The 15,681-nt window shown below is 45.3% G+C and overlaps 1 protein-coding gene across 4 annotated transcripts in view; it reads right to left on the bottom strand.

Moving 5' to 3' along the window:
- Window positions 1-15,681, bottom strand: part of Dlgap2 (DLG associated protein 2) — an 802,536-nt gene that overhangs the window by 25,481 nt on the left and 761,374 nt on the right. For all 4 annotated transcript variants that reach the window (XM_045131440.1, XM_045131441.1, XM_045131442.1 and 1 more), the window contains 2 exons: window positions 6,077-6,426; window positions 5,073-5,114 (listed from right to left, as the gene is read on the bottom strand). In XM_045131440.1, coding sequence (XP_044987375.1) covers window positions 5,073-5,114; window positions 6,077-6,426 — 392 coding nt within the window. The remainder of the gene's footprint in view (window positions 1-5,072; window positions 5,115-6,076; window positions 6,427-15,681) is intronic.

The raw sequence follows: 15,681 nt of genomic DNA, 5'->3' as shown, positions 1-15,681 counted from the left end.
TTTACACTTATATCACCTTGTGTGTCTAGTTTACATGGGACCTGGAGAGTTGAACAAGGGTCCTTAAGCTCTCAGACAAGTGCCTTAAGAGCTAAACCATCTCTCCAGTTCAGAAAAGATTTTGTCTACTATTCATAGTCCTCAAATCTTTTCAAATACAATTTTGCTATTTGTATGGTGAATTAGGAATGTACTTTTTTTGGACCCCACAAGATTCTACTCTATGCTATTGATGCAACCATTATAACCTCTCTGGAATTATGTTGAATCTTTACTTCCTTGACTAAAAATATAAAACCTCTCTGGTGACTGATGCAAAGCTCCCAGGATGGAGCCCAGTCAGGGAACTTTGTCTGCAGCAAACATCATCCTTGTCCTTTCATCTTGAATTTTAGGACCTTCAGGAGAAGCATATGCATATTAAAGGAATGTACATTTGATGAATTTTGCTGATTATACAGCAGTTGTCCTGTGAAGCAGTTCTAAGAAAAATGAAGCTGTCTGTGATGGAAGGTAAAGGCTGGGGTGCTGTGCTAACACCTCATGCACCCAGAAATAGCTCAAGGTTTGTCAACTTCTGAAATCCCGGGGAGGGAGCAGCTTTATCTGAGGCCAAGAAGCAAGTAGACATAGGACCGAGGAAAGGTGTCACTCACACAGTGAAAGAGAGTTCTAAGGGGTCTCCTGAGGAAATTTGGCTAATGTGAATAATTAAAAAAAAAAAAGTGAAGAGCCAGGCGTGGTGGTGCACACCTTTAATCCCAGCACTCAGGAGGCAGAGGTAGGAGGATTGCCATGAGTCTGAGGCCACCCTGAGGCTACAGAGTTAATTCCAGGTCAGCCTGGGGCAGAATGAGAACCTACCTTGAAAAATAAAATAAAACAAACAACCAAAAAACCGGTGAAGAATATACATGTATAACTCATGTCTACAAGAGCCATTATATAGGGAGAATTCTTTCAGGAAAAGATGAATCAGAAAAGACACAATTTAAGAAACTATCTAAGAGTCAGAAGAGGGGATCCCCCATCAATGAGGTAGAAAGACCAATAAACAGTTTTGAGTTGACCTTCCCATTAATGGGATTGGCCAGTTCTGGATCATGTCCTGAGGGAACTGGCTGAGATGCAGCCATGAGTATGAGACAGGATGGACACTGTGCATATAATCTCTTTGAGAGACAAGGGAATTGGTGTGGGTGGTATGAGTATGTATGTCTCTGTGTATGTGACAACGTGTGCAGCGTGAATGTGTACATGTGGAAGATGATGATGGGGAAAAAGCTGGAGGTAAGGAGGGCCCTCCTGTACCCTGATCCCATCTTGTAGCAGACCAGGCATGTAGCCAAGCCATAGTCAGGCAGCCTCAGTCTGTGCCTCGCTTTCTGCTGGATCACAAGGGAAATCTGGGGTGTTGAGGGCTTCTCATCAGCATACTTTAACCTGAGCACCCACATGAAATATCTGCTCTCCAAACAAGCTCCTTTGCTTCCACTCAGTCCTCCACAGAGCAATGCAAATGAGTTGCTTCTGATGCAGACTTACCATTTGCTCTTTCCTTCAGGCTCCTATTCTTAAGTCCAAGAGTTCAGCAGTATTTGCTAGCCCTCAGCCTGAGGACGTGGGGTTCTAGCAGGATAGCAGTGATGGTAGTGGAGAAGGGGTGTGTGCAGAGGACTCCTGGGAGGGTGGGGATCAGTGGCCAAGGTGCACTGTTACCAAATCATTCTCGCAGATTGGAATGGACTGTATGGTGGCTGTCCCTACAGCAAGTTGTACCCATCAGACTAAAGGCTTTCTGCCTCCTGACTGGGGCTGCCTTCCATCAAGTGTCTGGGATGTTTTACGAATATACACATTCACACAAAAATGAAGACCTTTATACAACAGACACATTACAAACTGATAAAACTAGATAAAACAAACTGATAAATGTAAAGGAAAGAAAATGTTGGTAAAGAAGAGTGAGGGAGAGAGATGACAGTTCCGGGTTCCAGGCCCTGCAGGAGTTCAGGTGAAGAGCCAGCCTTCCTTCCTTCCTTCCTTCCTTCCTTCCTTCCTTCCTTCCTTCCTTCCTTCCTTCCTTCCTTCCTCCCTTCCTTTCCTTCCTTCCCTCTCTTCCTTCCCTCCCTCCCCTCTCTTCCTTCCCTTCCCTTCCTTCCCTTCCCTTCCCTCCCTTCTTGCCCTCCCTTCTCTCTCTCTTTCTTTCTTTCTTTCTTTCTTTCTTTCTTTCTTTCTTTCTTTCTTTCTTTCTTTCTTTCTTTCTCTCTCTCTCTCTCTCTCTCTCTCTCTCTCTTTCTTTCTTTCTTTCTTTCTTTCTTTCTTTCTTTCTTTCTCCCTCCCTCCCTCCCTTCCCTTCCTCTTCCTTCCTTCCTTGCTTCCTTGCTTCCTTGCTTCCTTCCTTCCTTCCTTCCTTCCTTCCTTCTTTCCTTCCTTTCTTCTTTCCCTTCCTCTCCTCTCTTCCTTCCCTTCCCTCCCTCCTTAACCTCCTCCCCCTTCCCTCCTTCCTTCCTTCCTTCCTTCCTTTCCTTCCTTCCTTCCTTCCTTCCTTCCTTCCCTCTCTCTCTCTCTCTCTCTCTTTCTCTCTCTCTCTCTCTCTCTCTCTCTCTCTCTCTCTTTCTTTCTTTCTATCCCAGACAGGAGCTCTGATGGACTGTTGATGGATCCTCTAAGCTGGACTCACTCTGCAGGGTCCAGGCTGCTGAGGAACAGGGGATGTGAGCCTGTGTCTACTTTAAGCTAGACAATGACGGAGGACAGATGACTGGTGTGACCATGTGTGAACATTATATGGCACTGCACTGGACAGAACCCAGCAGGCTCCATTCAGCTCTTGGATCCCAGTTATAACTGCAAAGGACCACTTGATACTTGTGAAGTGGGGGCTGTTACTCCATGAGCCAGCAGTGAGGTCATCATTTGAACACTGTCTGACTCACAGGGGTCTGCCCAAGTTTCCTCAGGGAGGGATGGCTCTCAGAAACCCGGTGGGGTTCATGGCAGGAAACAGTGCCCTTGGGTGCTGGACATTATGCTAATGTTTCTTCTCTACAAGCTGAGGACAGAACAACGCTGTCTTCTTTTCCAGAGCCAGGAAAAATGCTACCATCATTGGAGAGAATATGGGGATTACCAGGGATGGCTCCCTGGTAAAGAATTGGTCTAAAATTTAGTTTTGATTTTCTGAGCAACAAAGCCATGTAAGGGCTCTCAGGAATTACCTCCTTAGCTTCAGTCATGGCTGTGGTACTCATGGCCATGCACCCTTAGGCAAGTCATTTACTATCCCTGGTTGGTTGCTTCTCCATGCACAAATGGGGCATAATGATACCTGGTTCACTGGGTCATTGTGAGGACTGAGTGGAGACATGGAGAGACCTGGGAACTGTATAACATCCATGAGTTTACTTTTTATGTCTGGTTTGTGTCTCAGCACTGACATTGTCTTTAGTCCCACCTTGCCTAGGAACTATGAATAGGTGTTCACATGCTTGGAGGTCCATTTTATCTGGGTCTTCCTTCTCTTATATTTGGGTTTTAGCTTCATCTCTTTTTTAAATCCTTACACAAGGTTTCTTTTACTACAGGTTATTTTGAGTTTTTTTTTTAAATGATTTAATTTAGACAACAAAGAATTTATGGGCTCATGTAATAGTGTATATTTTTACCATGGTAAAAAGCAATTAAATGAGTCTATTCAACAATATCATAGCATCTACAGGTATGTTCACTAAGCACTCACTCACCAACGCAACCATCCACTCACTTATCCAACATTAACGGAGCATTTGCTATGTGGCAGGCACTGTGCTAGGTACTGGGGTGCTAAGATGTAGGAGGTACGGACCAGACCTCCTCAGAACACACAGCATGGGAGGACAGTGTCTGGAAAAGCTCTCAGAGGCTCAGGCATGGCTGAAGTACTGAAAGGCAAGGCCGGGAGTGTAAAGACACTGCACGTTCTAGCAAAGGGAGCAGGACAGGAGCACAGGAATGAAGTGACAGTGTGGCTGAGAGCAAGTGAGCATTGTGAGGAGGAGACAGTGTGGGTGAGGGAAGTGTGTGCACTAAGGAGGGGACAGCGGTGGTGACTTACTTCAGGCATGTTCTATGAGGAGGAGGCACTCAGGGTGAGTTCAAGTGCAGGTGTGTGTAATGAGAAGACAGTAAGGATAAGTTCAGGTTCATGCTGTTAAGAGAAGAAAATGTGGGTGAGTTCAGGTGTGTGTCATGAAGACACAGTATTGCTGAGTGCAGGTATGTGCCGTGAGAAGGACACCATGAGGGTGAGTACAGGTGTGTGTTGTGAAGTGTGGATGAGGGTAGGCGTGTGTTGTGAGGAGGGGACAGTGAGGGTGAGTTAAAGAATGTGCAGCAAGACGACAGTGTGGGTGAGGGTAGGTTTGTGTTGTTAGGAGACAATGTGGGTGAGTTCAGGTGTATGGTGTGAAGAGACAGTGTGGGTGAGGGCAGGCATGTGTTGTGGGGGGGAGGCAATGAGGGTGAGTGCAAATGTGAGATCCTGATGTGAGGAGGAGGCAGGAAGCATTTTCTTCCATTTTAGCTGGGTCCTACAACTTCACAAGTTTCTGAAATGATACCCACTTCTCTCAAGTTGAAGGTGTCACTCCAAATGCTCAGAAATGACCTCTTCCCTTGTCGAGCCTTGAGGTGGTTTGCCTGGCTCACGGATGTGGGTGAGAATACCAGGGGTGGGAGATGAGCACATTGGAGTGGTTGTGGGGTAGTGTGCTTGGAGAAACCAGGGCCTTAGCCCAGATGTGACTGCAGCCAGAGAGTTGGTTAGTAATGCTCCTTGTTTTTCCAGTTTCCAGTGCTGTGACTCCTCTGGCCTGGGCTGCAATTGCTCATCAAATGAGTCCTGCCTTCTTCACCTCAGGGAGCTGATTCAAATCCTCAGGAACTGCAAAGATTCTGTGCAATAGAGCAGGTTGCCCAGCAGAGTGCCTGGCACATAGAGCCAGACAGAAAGGTGACAAGAGCAGTTGTATGAAGAATCCAAAGAAGGGAGAAAAATAAACTTCATGCGTACTTGGATGTTTGGTACTTACATCTGACCTTGGGTAGGGCTGATGTTCTGGGAATTCAGAATCCTAAACAAAACAACGAAGCCACAGTGTGGAGACCTGGCTCAAGGACCAAGGCCAGTGGGCCAATACCCCCCTGGCTCTCTGCCTGTCCCCACCATGCGTTGTGTGACAGTGCTGTGCGTAGGCTCTCACCTCCAGCTCTGTGCACCTCCTCTCTATGGGGCTGTGGGGGTAGTCCAGGGGGAATTAGCCATCCTGATTTAAAAACCCACTGGACAAAGGCTGGACAGAGGAGCAAAAGGAAGCAAGAGGTGAACACAGCTAGTAAAAGGCTTGGCCCCCAGCCCTATGCAACTATGTCCATCCGTGCTTGGAGATCACTTGAGACAAACTATAAGGCATGCCCTCCCCCTCAAGATTAAGAGCAATTTGTGGCATCTGAGCTAGGCTCACTGAATATGGTGGAAAGTGGCAGAGGCAGTCAGGCTCTCTGTCTGCAACAGGGGTGCAGGGCCATATACACCACTGGGAGAGATGCCTGGGGCCTAATGAGATGGTGGTATACCTCTGTGAGGTTTGAAACCATGGGGCACTGCCCTTGTGTATCAGAGCCTCTAGGGAAGCTGGAAGTCTAGGGAAGGGCCCAGCTGTTTGTTGCACTAGCTGTGCATACCCTCAGCTCACACCAGGAGGACTTGCAGGTCTCTTTACCTCTCTATTCCCAGCACACTTTTGGGTTCTGAAAATATTTTGATAAATCACTTTGCCAGGGGGACTTAGGTATCTGAATAACCTTCTATCCATATTGTCCACCTGGTTCCGGGTCCTAGGATGGAGTGGGACGTGAGCCTGGTCTCTTGGACCTTGCACTGGGGTCCCTCTTGCCCTGTAGCAGGCACACATGGTGCCGCTCTCAGCTTTCAGTGTCTGGTTTTGGTTATGGCTGGCCTAAGGACCCAGGGCTGTGGCTCCAGTGTTGACTCATGCTAAGCAAATGCCACTGTAGGCCAGTGAGAGAATTCTACCTGGACCCCAATGGAGGAACAGCGGCTCTTAAGGAGCTCCTCAGCCTTGGACACCAGGATTGACTTGTCGCTGGTCCGTGTTGGGCCACTTTGGCTGTCTGCAGCATGGCGTTGGGCAGCGGCTGTTTCTAGAGCCAGATTCATGGCCTTGTTGCTGTCCAGACTGTCCGTGGAGTTGTAGAGGCCACGGCCATCCTGGGGCCATGGGGACATCCTCTGGGCACGACTGTCCTGGTAGGCATCCTGTGTGGACTCAGTGCTACTCTGGGCTGTCACTGAGATCAGAGGTTTGGAGGTGGTCCGTGGAGGCACCGGTGGGGGTGTCTTCTTGTAATTTGGGTAAGAGACAGCTGTAAAAGAAGAAGGCCTGGTCAGTGGCATACTCCCTCATCAGCCTGGTCTGACGGTTCTAACACAATCATACCCACGATCCACCCAGTGAGTCTGTTCCTAGCTGTGTTGCCTGAGAATATCATGAAAGACACTGTGTTTTCAAAGATGTGCACATGGATGTGGTTTGAATATGTAGTGTTATTCATGTGTTTGACTACTTGGTCCCTAGTTGTCAGGACTGTTTGGGCATGTTGTGGAATGTTTGTGAGGTGAGCCATGCTGGAGGAAGAGGGTAACCGAGGGTTCTTAAGTTCTTAAGGTTTTACAGACTGGTCCTTCCACTCCAGCTGCCATGCTGTTCCTTTCCTGATGGAAAAAGAATCCCCTTGGTAACTGTACACCAAAATAAACCATTTTCTTCCTTAAGTTGCTCTGGTCAAGTATTTGGTCACAGAAACAAGGAAGTAACTAATACAATGGTATATTTGTAGCAGTGAAACATAAAAACACCTAAGAATCCAGCAACAAAGACATACCTGAGTAACAGGTGTGTATGTGTGCGTGAACATGCATGCAAGACAAAATGCTTCCATGCCTCTGGTTTCATGGTGGCCACAGCATTGCAAGTAATGCCCTCTTACCATGCTAGGTAAGGAAGCACGCAGGGTCCTGGATGCCGAGAGTTGGATGTGAGAAATGAGACATAGTACAAAGATGCCAGAGTCAAGGTTATCATTCAGTGACATTCTTCACATTGTTTTTTCCTCCAATTGTATTTTATAAAAATCTTTACAATGAATAGTCATTATTTTCACAACATAAGATTTCAGATGAGAAGTTTATTTCCCTGTAGGTTCATGTTCAGTGGTAGGGGTGCTGGGCATCCTTAGAAAAGCACACTCGGTCTGAAAATCCATCCTGGACTGAAGTCAGCCTCACCTTGAGTTGTCACCTGTCACTTCCAAACCTGCACTGCATGTGGGAGGCACAGCACTGGCTGCCCAGTCTGCCAATCTCTCTTTAGCAACTGGAAGCCCATGTTTTTGTGTTTGCCAGCGCCCTAGGCACTGCCTGACCATCCGCAGGGAAGAATGTGAGTGCCATCCAATGTGAGTTGTTTTCCATTACAGCTGCTTATTTTCCTTATCTTGAAAGGCAGGACTGATGAAGGAATTCGGGCAACTTCACCAGAGGGCAAATCCAGCACCCAGAGTCAGCAGCAGCCATGGATGCTTGGTGGGTCTCATGATTAGATGTGACATGGCTGCCTTCCAAAGCATTCTTCAGTGCCTGTCTGAGGACAGATGGAGCAGCAAGGTGGCAGTCACATGTGGCTCATGTCCAAGGCTCTGTGTGGATTTAACATACATTCCTTACCCCAACTCCAGTTGATTTTTGGTACGTAGGAATGGGTTTGTCCCACAAGGAGACCCTCCCTTGTTATTCCCCACAAATACTGACAAAACACATAAAGTGAGTTGATCATGGCACTGTGTTTAAAATTGACAAGTGGGGACAATCTTCAAAAAATGCTCTGGGAAGAGTCAAGATGAAAATGGGCGGAGGAGGATGGGGTGGGTATTTTAAATTGGTGTATGAGCTTTGTGCGTCCTAGAGAGATATTTGAAATCTTTTCCCTTCTTTTCTCCTGAAAGACTTTTTGCTAGTGTGAATTTATCTCTTAGGGAAAACTATTAAACATTGACACAAAGTTCTCCTCTGCTTTTTCCATGGTCCCTACTTTGCCTCTCACCAAGGTCTTTCTTCTGTGTCTCCACCACAGGCCAGTAGCCCTGTGCATCTTCTTTGGGATGTCCATTATCTGAGGTCTAAGCTCTTTCAGTATGGGAGACACCAATATGATCTTGGTTCCTTCTAGTCCTTGTGTGTTGGACATAACCAGGACTGTGTTTGCTGAGGATACAATAACCTTGCAGTGTGGCCAAAGTCACTCAGCAGAATGGTGTAGAAATCCTGGGGCTCAACCCCAATCATGGGGCTGCTCAGGATACAGGCAAAGAAAAGCCATGTGCTTTGAAATGTTATTTTTTGCCCATGAAAGAAGTCTACAAATTGTGTGCTTCTCAAATAATGAAGGTAAGGGGCAATATCTAAGCTCTTTTAAGCTTATTTTAAAAGTGTGGGGGAAGAAGGAAGGAGTGCTGAAAGTTTCTAGTGTATGATTCCTTGATATGGCAAAGCCTGGTTGGACGTGATATCAACCACTTAGAAACCCATGAGCTTGAAGAGCCCAAAGTTGAACATTATAGGTGGTTGGAAACACCCCATTGGTGGATACTTCCCTTGGCTCCTTCCTGAGTCCACACATGGTAACTCCGGTGGTCCAGGAGTAGAAGGGGAAGGGGGCTAGGTCACAAGTGTATAGAGGACAATGACAAAAGCCAGAGATGCTACAGATGCATGAGTACAGAGGGGGAGAGACCAACTCAATCAGACAAAATAGGGCCTGTGTTGAGTGGGGCTCATGTGGAGTCTATAACTTCCTCTGTCTCCTCAGCCCCACCACTAGTGGCTTCTGGGAGTGGGGCCTCAGCATGTGGTACAAGTGGGAGGCAGACTCAGACAGAAGCTGGCTGGGATCTGGAAGGGCTCATTTAGCTGCTGAAGCAGATGCCTCCAGTGGAAATGGTTTTCTGACTGATGCTGTTGGCTTGAACCTGGATCTGAGTTCCCCAGGAGGAGGATTCCATACTATAGGCTGATGCGGGGATAGTCTGCCTGGGCTCAGATTGGATCTGGCTGGGGTGGGAGAAGGCAGTGGTACATTTACTGCCTTAAAGGGACTGGCTACACTTTCAGAGCCAACAGGAGCTAGAGAGATAAGACTAAGCTGATCCAGGCTCTATGGATTCATGTGTATACAAAGGTACCAAACACACACATTAACTACTGTAATTCCTGCCTCTGATTCTGTCTCTCACCTGTGAACTCAAGTTGGATTTGGTTTCAGCATAGGACATGGGGCTGTAGCCTGGTTCCAGCTCATTGAGCACTGGTCATCAATGGCATGTGGAATTATGCTAGGCATCAGGCAACCAGGCACCGGCAAGGAAGGACCTGCCCCTGTGAAACTGTATCAGTGCATTCCCCACTCTTCCTTATAAGAAGTCTGCAGTAATAGCAGCTGCATATAACTAGAGAGATACAGTCCTCCCTCTCCCTTGGGGACCCTACCTTGGTGGTATCTGGTGACTTCTTGGGGCTGGAGATGGGGTGCTCTGGCATCCTGAGAAATGGTCCAGAATATCCCACACATACAGGTCAACCCCCACAATGGCTTCTCTAAGATGTTAGCAGTGCTGAAGCTCAGTATCCCAGTGAACAAATTTATCTGTTCTTCTGGGTGAATTTTGTGTTTGAGGTCAGGTTTTGGGAAACAGGAGTGCAAGAAGAACACCCTGCCCCCTGGCTCCCAGCTTTGGCAACATCCTAGTCAAATGTAAGAGTACTGGGCTATGGTCAATCATCTCTCCTCAATAGCAATGGCCCTTCAGAAGTCTTTATCTCATTAAATACTTATAGTATTTCTTGGGGTTTTATAAATGGTATAAGTGCTACATGTGTACATCAACAGGAGAAAAGGTAAGTTGATGTGTGAACAGCACTTGCTGATGATGTCCATGTGACAACACTGGAAACTAAGTGGCTGTTCTTACACCATCACTTAGGCGTGGTTTATATTCAGAGTGGAGAGTTTAACCCTCTCACTCTACTGACTGACAGAAAGCCCCAACTGTGAATTCTGAAGCATGACTATGGACAGCCCTGTCAGTGACATACACAGTCCATGCTACTCTGGGTCTCCAAAGAAGAATTATTGATTTTGAGGAGTCTTATGTCCCACTAGCAGTAGCAAAAGTAAGCAACAGATTAAAAGATCATGCTGTCATGTTGTTGGGGTGGGGAGGGAGGGAACAACACAAATGCCACATCAGTAGGATTTCCCAAGTGTGTTCACCTTTCTTGAGAACATTGGAGTGTCGAGCCAGGCAATCTCCACAGGGAAATGTCCATTATAGGCCTTCCCAGAAAATTTAAGCAAATATGCTCAAATTCTACTTATTTTCAAAAGCTTCATATCCTCAAGTTCATGTTTCATATCCCATCCAGTGGATTTAAGACAAATTGAAAGAGTCTGGAACTCAAGAGATGGCACAGTGGTTAAGAGTCTTGCTGCTTGATTTTTGATCTCTAGCTCCCACATAAAAAGCCAGCTATGGCATTGAATACCTGTAGCCCCAATGGTGAGGGATCAGAGACAGGAGAATAGCTGGGGCTCACTGGTCAGCAAGTGTGACAAAAATACAAACACACAAACAGCAGTTCCAGTTTTAGTGTAGATTCTAACTCAAGGAAATAAGGTGGAAGACCACTAAAAGAGGACATTTGATGTTCTCCTCTGGCTTCTGCATCCACCATGTATGGGAAATGTGCAGCTGCATAATACTTTCATTTAACACACACACACACACACACACGACACAACACACCACTCATAATACACACATCCAGGAGTGGTTTGAGTGTAAAATATCTCTTGCAGAATATTTGAGTACTTCATTCCATGTTGGTGGCACTGTTTGGGAAAGTTATGGAACCTTTAGGAGGTGGAGTTTTGCTGGAGGAAGTGTGTCACTGGAGCAGACCTTCAGGTATGACAGCCCAGCCCTGCTGGTTCTCTCTGCTTCCTTCATGCTGGTATGACGAGGTGATACCAGTGCCCCACACAGGCCTGCCATGCTTTCCCTGCCATGATGAAACTTCCCCTTGAAACTGTAAGCCAAAAACAGACCCCTTTCCTTCCATAAGTTGCTTTTGGTTGGGTATGGTCAGGCATCATGTTCCGGGAACAATAAAGTAACTGCTACACATATACACCAAACAAAACTAAATGAAATATGAATAAATTAATATTTAAAGAGTCTGAAGATTTGATAAAACAATCCCAATCTTCTTCCTGTATGGCTCATCTTACACATCAACATATGATTATATAAGAGACCTCAGAGGTTCCAGAAAAGACAAGCACTACACCTTCTCATTACTTGCTTCAGGGTGAAGACAGGAATCTTCAAACTTATGTGTTTGTAGAAACAGAATCACACACTACAGGCAGCAAAATAATTAGTAACATACAGAGAAGGGCTCTGGGCATCAGCCAGGGAGATATGAGCCATGGCTCTGCCGAGGCAAGAAGAGGAAGAGGTTTTGCTATTTTCAAGTCGGTGACTATGGGCAGTAAGGCTTTAATTCTCTGACACAGCCAGGGCATGATAATGATTGCGAGAGGTAGTGACTAGTCCACTGGGCTAGTAGCAGAGGACATTGTCATCAATTGGATTTGGTTAAAGTTACCATCAGAATGTTCCAGAAAGAGGAAGGAATGCTCTTTACGATGGCAGCAAAGTCAGAGACACTGCACTCATTCTTGAGCTGCTGAACTCTCCATTTAGAAAGTAAATACAAGCATGCATTTATTGATTGCTGAAAACTCTCCTGCTTCCTGCAGTGAAATCATATAATCACTAAGTTTCACAGTCTCTTCTGGATGTTTTGCAGAGATATGCATTTCAACTTTCCAGGATCATGGGTGTCACCCCTGTCGACATCTTAATACCACAGATAAAGGGTAGGGGGACACCGTAAACTGCCTTCAGACATCCTGTGCTGCAACCACATTGTTGGCTGTCAATTCAGGGATCAATTTTCTAAGGGCCACAGCCCTGTTCTCAATGTGCCCACCAGTGAACTTGAAGAGATGAGCTTATGATCCAAAACATGTGCCCTGGAGTCAAGGAGAGCTGGGTAGAGAGTGACTCAAGGAAGGAGGTCTCCAGGGGAGGTGGGCACTGTATGAGTTCTGAAGATAGGAAAGTGAGTGGGCTGTGTGGAGGGGATACACTGGTTATCATATACACCGTCGCAGGTGGTACATGCTGGGAGCACAGCCTGGATAGAACTGGGACCTGGAATCAGTGTCTAGTAGTGGTCCATGGTAGGCTATCTGATGTGCAGATACTCTGACATGCAATGGGACTTCCCCAGAAGATGGAGGCACTCAGCAAGGCACTGGATGACTGGTCACATTAGCCCCTCAGATCCAGCCTCTCTAGCCACATCTTTCCTTCTTGTGTCTCTGCATTTCCCTTAGATTCTTTCTTTTCTGGAAGACTATCCAAAGAGCACCTATTGAACTCTATTCTAACTAGAAAAATGTACTCTAGGGTTGCAGTTAAGGTGCTTGCCTGCAAAGCCAAAGGACCCAGGTTCTAACTCCCCACAACCTACGTAAGTCAGATTCACAAGGAAGCACATGCATTTGGAGTTTGTTTGCAGGGGCTGTGGGCCCTGGCATGCCTGTTCCTTCATCTGCCTTTCTCTCTCTCTCACATAAATAAATAAATACTCTAATGAGTGCTTGGGTTGTGGTTGTAATATGATTTAGTAAGCTTAGTATTTGGTATCTTTAGAGATTATCTCAATTGTTCAGTGATTTGAGTAGTGATGAACATCAGTCAATAGCTTAAACTCACTGCAGCTGAGTTATAACGGCTGAATCAGTATCATGGTAATTCACAACTGTCAGACAAAACATAAGCATTACCGAAGAATGCTGTACATTCCTCATACTCCCTACTTCAGACATAAGATGATGTGATGGTGTGGCCTTAGGGAAATTATCCCCTTCCACCTCTATGCTAGTGTGTGTCCTTGTCAAGTGCTCACAAGGGTAGCCATTATGTGATGCTTACCTAATGCATTTCACAGTCATCATCCTCAGGGAGGAGGAAGAATAAACACTATGGCAGCTAGGAACAAGGCCTCAGGCCTTTGCTCTTTCAGATATTGAGACCAATGTGCCACATGTGTATTATGAGAAGGAAATTTCCACACCTGCACACACACAGCAGGGCTCCACATGAGACACATGTACACATGCAGTGAGGCTCCAGAGGAGACACACACACACACACACACACACACACACACACACACACACAATGTAGGCTCTGTGCAAGGCACACTTAAGTCATGGCTTCATGTTCGATTAGATATGGGAAGAGAAAAATCTAATTTGAATGAAATGTAACAAACATAACCCCAATCATTACTTCCTGGTGTCCTTGAATAACCTCAAGTGACACACACTTGCTTTCTATGCATGCCCATTTATCAACCCACACCTGGAATTCTGGAGGCTATTTCAGAATCAAGCCTGGACAGTCATTGGTAAACCAACATTGGAAGTTAAAAACCTGGTGTTCTATGGTATGAAGCACAAGTATGCAATCAAGACAGAGTATATTTTGAATGGCAAGTATCACCATTCTATCTGGGTTTTGTTGTACTCTTCAATTCATGGTATTCTCTTAATTAGAACTTCAAGGATAACAACATAAAAGGAATTACTGTAATCAAGCCCATGACTCTCTAAATGAGAACGAAAATCTGAGAAACCAAACTTTGAAGGGAAAAGATTCAACATAAAAGATTACAGACATTTTGACACTCTAATTAATGTTAGTCTCAAAACATAAGTATAAATCAGCTGAGACACTGAAATCACATCCCACAGGAATTTACACAATGGTCTCCCTAAAGTTGCAAAAAATTATGTGGCCACTTAAGTTCTAAGGCCACATTGAGGGTTAGCAGCTAAGATGCCTCTTTGGAATGTGTTAATTAGCAAGAAATTATAGTCTAACCAGCACACAGCATCTCCTAGATAGTGAAATGAAGGGCTCACAGCTGTTTTTACTGTTTGAGATACTTCCTGCTTTCATTTAAAATGTTTGAAAGATCACACTGTTCAAAAACAGCTTATATTTTTCTAAGGAAAAACTAAGAATTGAATACCCTTTAAAGGATGTGAGGAGTCAAGTAAGTTTCTCAGTACAGAACTCCAAGTCTAAAAGACCAGGTAACCCCAGAAAGGACATCATCAGCAATGCCGGCACCTGGGAAACTTTAAGACGATTCATCAATAAAACAAAAGTCAAAATAAATGAGCTACATATGTTAATTCCTCCCAAATTCTCTATTCAGTGGGATAAAAGCCAGGTGTGGTGGCACACACCTTTAATCCCAGCACTGGGGAGGCAGAGGTAGGCAGAATGCTGTGAGTTTGAGGCCACCCAGAGACTACATAGTGAATGAATTCCAGGTCAGCCTGGGCTAGAATGAGACCCTACCTTGAAAAACATAAAACAAAACAAAATGCCTAGTTAATTAAGAATATAAAGCTCTTGCCTAGGCATGATGGTACATGCTGTCATCCCAGAACTCAGGAGGCAAAAATAGGAGGATCATGAGTTTGAAGCCAACCTGGCTATATAGTAATACCTTGCCTCATAAGCAAACAAATAAATAAACAAACCAAACCAAAACAACAACAACAAAAAAAAAAAATCATGGGCACAGGCATGGGTTTGGGCTGGGGCAATGGCTCAGTGGTTAAAGATGCTTGCTGCATAAGCCTGATGTTCAGATCCCTAGTAACTATGTAAGGCTAAATGCAAGTAACACATGCAACTGTTATCTCAAGTGCCTATGACAATGGGTGGTAGCAATGGGAGAATTTAAAAGCTTCTGGGTCAGCTAGTCTGGCATTCACAGTAGCAAACACAAAAAAGATCCTGACCCACACAAGGTGGCCATGACATCCCAAGGTTGTCTGACTTCCATATATGTCCTATGGCATGTATGTGTCCATACATGTTGTAGGCATGTGCACATACATCATATGCACATGCCTACAATAAGGACTGGGTGTGTAGCCTATGGTTGAACATACAGAGGTTCTTGGGTTTGATCCTTAGTGTTCAAAAACCATCCAATCATCCAACCCACAAAGCCTTAAACTTAGATGAAACATTATGAAGATATTTTTCCAGTCAAAATCCATAGATCAGTAACTAATATACTGAGGGACAACTGAGTGGCAGTGATTAAAATTTCTACATAAAAGTTTTGAGCTGTATAGTGTATAGCACCTATCATGCTGTATGTCTGTGTATACACACACACACACACACACTCATGGGTATTAATTTCACTTGGGCAGTTAATTGTAAAGGATGTTCATACTAAAGTGGTAATGGAATCATATGGATACCACCAGAATTTGGAGAGAGACATTTTGACACTAATTTATGTGTGGTGCTTTGCTGGAGCATGAGTGAATTGATTTCACAGGTGTCTTTGGCCAACAAGGAGTGAAAAGTTGTAGACCTACCCAGGTCAATATAGCT

This window comes from Jaculus jaculus, chromosome 12 (assembly GCF_020740685.1).
Source record: "Jaculus jaculus isolate mJacJac1 chromosome 12, mJacJac1.mat.Y.cur, whole genome shotgun sequence".
Classification (NCBI taxonomy): domain Eukaryota; kingdom Metazoa; phylum Chordata; class Mammalia; order Rodentia; family Dipodidae; genus Jaculus; species Jaculus jaculus.
The sequence above is the reverse complement of the archived record's forward strand: the minus strand, read 5'-3'. Positions and strand labels throughout refer to the sequence as shown.